At 42.2% G+C, this 5094-nt stretch overlaps 1 protein-coding gene across 1 annotated transcript; it reads left to right on the top strand.

Moving 5' to 3' along the window:
• The first annotated feature begins 206 nt into the window (after positions 1-206).
• Positions 207-3735, top strand: LOC129385487 (thrombin inhibitor hemalin-like). The gene is made up of 4 exons (XM_055072120.2): positions 207-450; positions 1473-1604; positions 2288-2476; positions 3326-3735. Exons 1-4 carry the CDS (start codon positions 207-209, stop codon positions 3523-3525), a joined length of 765 nt encoding a protein of 254 aa, XP_054928095.2. The 3' UTR covers positions 3526-3735.
• Positions 3736-5094: the final 1359 nt, after the last annotated feature.

The following is a 5094-nucleotide window of genomic DNA, read 5'->3' on the forward strand; positions in this document are numbered from 1 at the left end:
TTGGCATTTAGCGACTTGTGGACGAAATCGCGTCACTTTTTGTCTTTAGGGGACCGGCCTCACGTGTTTGATGAATTAAGCCGATAACTCTTCTTTTTTCAATCCATTGCTAGGACCCACAAGATACCTGTCGCAGGTGGTCTCGTAAGGGAAACAAACATATCGATATCCCTCTACCAGAGATTGTGCGCATGTACAACGTGAACATGGGCGGTGTTGACAAGGCAGGCCAAATAAGTTACTGCAGGATAAAAGCACGCGTCAACAAGTGGACAATCAGAGCCATCTTTCACCTCTACGACATTGTCCTCAGCAACTCCTGGGTGCAGTACACGTGGGACATACGCTCCCTAAAGAAACCGCGGGAAGAAATACCCAAATATATGCAGTTCCGCCAATCTGTTGCTGAGATTCTCGTGGCTCAAGGAAAGAAGCAGGATGAAACGGAGGGTGAGAACAAAGCCGAGTGGCATCCGCCATCAAAGCAGGCTCGACTGTCTCCTCGAGAACGCCAAGAAAAGAGCACAACCCACTTCTCAATGCTGGCAGACACTGCAAAGGCTGCCCGTTGCAGACTACAGGGCTGCGACATGAAAACAAATTTTTTTACACCAAATATCGGCTCTTCTTCTGCATCACATAGGACAAAAAGGTGTTTTGAAATTGCCCGCAGGAAGTGGACACAAGAGCAAAATTCTTGTTGAGCAGAGGAATCCTCTCTTTAAGTACTTTATTCGCTACTTTGCCTTTCTAGGTATTAAAATATGTTTGCACACGAGTTTGAGCGCAATATCTCGGGTACGTCATTACGTGCGCGCTGGGTGAAAAAAGACCGGGTAGCATCCCAGTGTGCAATATATTGGACATCGCGTTGAGCTGAAAGTATCAAGGCTATTGAAAAAATATTTAGCACTTTTCACCTTCATAACCCTACTGACTTATTCTAAAAGTCTGCGAAAAGTCTGTGCACCCAAATGCATCCCGGGTCTCAGGAGGATATAACTAAATATATCTGCGTTGCTGTGAAGTGTTGGCGACTACATTCTCTTCAGTTTGAGCGAATATAGACGCAAAATAATTCGAGAACGCCACTAGCACAAGTAACAATATGTATGCGCTGAGTTCTACGGCCGTTTAATCAACAACTAAATTTATTCACAACAGTTATTCGTGAAGCTAAAGGTATTGGCGAAAAATCAAATATAATTTAGGTGATTTCTTGAGAAGCGTTCAAGAAAGTTCTGGCAACAAATTTGAAATCAGTATTCTTCTATGAACCATCCATTATTTAGCCTACTACTTGCAACACAAGTGATGGCATGAAGAAAACGATGTAAATGAAAAATGAGTGACTTTACCGAACACCATTGTTCTCGCTTAATATCTCTATTCATTCCTGCCGATCGCAAAGGCACGAAGGAGGTGTATTCGCTATCATGTCAGTCTTGGAATGACAGATAAAATTTTTCTAGAACATCCGTCGCGTCCCATTGTTCAGCGTTGCATAAAAGCGAGACCCAGTCCGCAAATTATCATCACAACGAACACGGCCTTGCTCAAAATGAAGCTGTACGTTTTCCTAGCGCTCCTTTGCACAGCACTTGGTAAGTTTACGACAAGCCCCGTATATCTCTGGGGCATTTACTGTTTAGGTTTGCTGCAATATGGACAAGTGTGTGACCGTTCCCATGTGTCATGTGTTATGTTAAGCAGACAACTCACGAACTAAAACCTTCCATTTTGTGTTTGCGTTGAGAACAGCAATGACACCGATGTACACAGCAGTAGGCGTACTATTACAGACCGGTTCAATGCAGAAAAACGTTAGAACAAAATATTATACATGATGTAATATTACTTGCCCAATATTCTGCTTAACAAAAGCTGGAAAGGAGCATGATGCTATTAGATTTTCATAATAAGCTAAAATCCTCCATAAAATCAGGCCGAGCATTTATTTCACTTCACTTCCTAGTTAGTTCCTGAAAGGCCGCGTATGTGGAGTCAGCCTTTCTAATGTCTATGGCATATTGCGAGCCCAAGTAGCTTAATATAATACTGAAACAAGACAGAACACGTCAAGTATTTTATTATAGTAGTAGAGGTAGTGCATATTTGCTTCACGGGTCATCAAAATGATACACAGATGACCCGGAGGTATCTTGATGAGCCGTAGATGGTCTGCGGTGAACCACGCGTTCTGAATGCTCAGTCCTGGAGAGTGTGTGAAATAAGTCACCTCGACGCACCGAGTAGCTGAATAATAGAACTATTGTTTTTTCTGCAGCGGCGACAAACTTTGAGAAGCAATGCGGGCAGAAGCCCGTGGCCACAACTATCAAACCTGGCACGCCGTGGTGGTGGTTCAACATGGAGACTGGAAAATGCGAAAGGTTCTATTACGGAGGCAGTGCCGATAATGAGAACCAATACCTGACGCAAGAGAAGTGCGAAGAGACATGCTTAACGGGCAAACGTGAGCGACCGTTTTATTTTCGTAAATGAGTTGCCTGATTATATCTCTGGTAATCAAATCGGCACTAATGAATGTTTTGCAGTTTTAAGGCGCACACGTCAAAGTTATGCTTTGGAATACGCAAGGTGCTTTAGCATGACTGCTTCAGAGGAGATATGATGTACCATAGTTGTCAAATTTCTTCATAGGCCTCGCGGTAATTACTGTATTAAGGGGTATCTTCACCACTGCCACCACAAGGTAGTAGATTTTGACATGCATACTAAGAGAAGTTTCTTTCCATTTAATTTTGCCCCCTAGCCACCCAATAGTTCCACGTTGCTGATGACGCCTACATTGATAACACGGATGAACTCAAGGTTGGCAAATTCAGGCAACTTTTGTTCTCTTTGTTCCCTACTGCTTTTTTTTCTCCGAAGTACTCTTTTAATCACGCGATGAAATATCTGAATATAGCGAAGTGAGGCAGACAGGATTGTAGGAACACAATACTTGACTTGCAAACAAAAGGCTTGCTTTCCAAATTTCTCTCTGGGCATACATCTACTTCGCTATTGTAATAATATGGCTAGCACTGATCGGGTATTGGATGAGTGCAGAATGATACTACTTTCAGTAAGATTACATCGCTGCAGGTTTTAACTTTCATTTTTTAAACAACATAAGCGAACTATATCTTGCACCTCGTCATTGTATGTACTTACAGCAATTCCTGAAGCACAGGACTTCGTTTAGTCGAAACGCATTTTGCACTGCGATGATGTAAACTATTTTAGTCTACTTCATTCTTATTACTGCAGTCTGCTGCTATGCTCTGCAAAGATTTGCACAATGTGGTTATTTTTACAGCCGTGTGCCGAAAACCACCGCATCCGGGTCCTTGCCTGGGCTCCTTCCATCGGTTCTACTACGACCAGGAGACCAACTCTTGCCGTCCCTTCATTTATGGAGGATGCAACAGCAACGGCAACAATTTCGAGTCGCCCGTGGACTGCATGCAATTCTGCGGGTACAAGAAGCCTGGAGAGCCCATGCTGCGAGTCGCATAGTGTATTAGAAATCAGTTCCCTAATAATATTGCTCCATTAAGGGTCAGGGCATAGAACCAGACCAGAAAAGAATGGCAGAGAAATTATCAAAGAAAACCAGCAAGGGACATTGAAAAAGGCGTTGTCCGGTGTTTATTATGTATCATATTCGATTATTTACTTCTAATCGACGTGTTCCTGGAATCAATAAATGTTTCCAAGCTCATTGAATAATGCTCCCTCAATATTTGTTCCAAGAATTAAATACCAAGCATTTCAAACACAACCAAAGTCAGGCGGGTGAGAAGAAATGCGCAAAATGCGGTTATGATATTCAAACAAATTTCCACATTCGTTATCTATAGGATGACCAGCATAATTTGCATGGTGAAGAAATAAGGAGGTATGGAATACATGTTCCTGTCAAATTATTGAATTATGGCCACAATATTTCAATATCGCCAAGTGCTTCGTTTCAAAGTTTCGTAAATACTATTAGGTATAGTGAGCTGCCGTAATCTGGATCATTCATTATGACCATGATGTCTAACGTACGACATTATTTCATGCTTTTGTGTTGGCTCTTATTGAGTAAGCAACGAGAAGGCTAATATCAGAGCAACAAGTTCATTTAAAATGACGGTTGGTTGTAGTCCGCTTCCGCTGCCTATCCCGGATCACAGCTTCTGCAGTGCTTTCTTGAAGTTGAGCACTGTCAGGACCGATAAGTATATTAAGATTCGGTCGTAGATATACAATGAAAACGCTGTTGTACACCAGCGTGACATTTTGCCTTGAAGTATGTTTCTTTTTCTTTTTAATTTGGCCTTTTTCTGGTTTTCACGTTCGTAACCCGCTGGTGCTACCATGGCTATATTCAACTAAAAAGAGGTTCCTGCTTTTGTACACTCCTTTAAGAAGAAGGAATGCATCTTTTGAGGCAACAAATATATAAAATCCTGAAGTAAAAGCGTTAATTATTATCAAAACTTGTCGCAGACATTTCGAGACAGGAAATATGTAGTAATACACAGTGGAACAAAATATAGTGCAACAAAATAATTTATGTTACGTGAACATTAAAGTATATTAAACTTATAATACCGTATTATACCATTTCCTTCGAATACAGCGTTATAAGACCTAGGACGGCGCGGAGGGACGTAGTACGACAAAGGCATAACATCTTTTCTGCATTGGGCAAAGAAAGAATCTAGCACTGTTCAATAAACTGAAGTGGTATTTCGTGAGCATACCCTCTCTCACTGCTTCCGTCACTGCTTTAGTGAATGTTTTCGTATTGTTTATCTAATTGTTTGTTCTCGTTGCCTGTTTTTGTATTGTTTATGTATTTGTTTGTTCTGGTTGCCTCGCCAACTCCGCGTTTACTTGGGCATGGTACTGATCCGGACGCGAAGTTCGCCTGGTGGCTGGTCGAGCTGCTAGCACTTCGCCGGTCTCCTGGGCACGTCTATCCCGAATCTGTTGCCAAGTACGTTTGGCCCGGGCTTGGCGTTTAACAATGAGTGCGGGATTGGTAGATTCCCCGCGTTCTAGGTGAGGTTTACGTTGCATCTTGGTCCTTCTAGC

The sequence above is a fragment of the Dermacentor andersoni genome, chromosome 7 (genome assembly GCF_023375885.2).
Source record: "Dermacentor andersoni chromosome 7, qqDerAnde1_hic_scaffold, whole genome shotgun sequence".
Lineage (NCBI taxonomy): Eukaryota > Metazoa > Arthropoda > Arachnida > Ixodida > Ixodidae > Dermacentor > Dermacentor andersoni.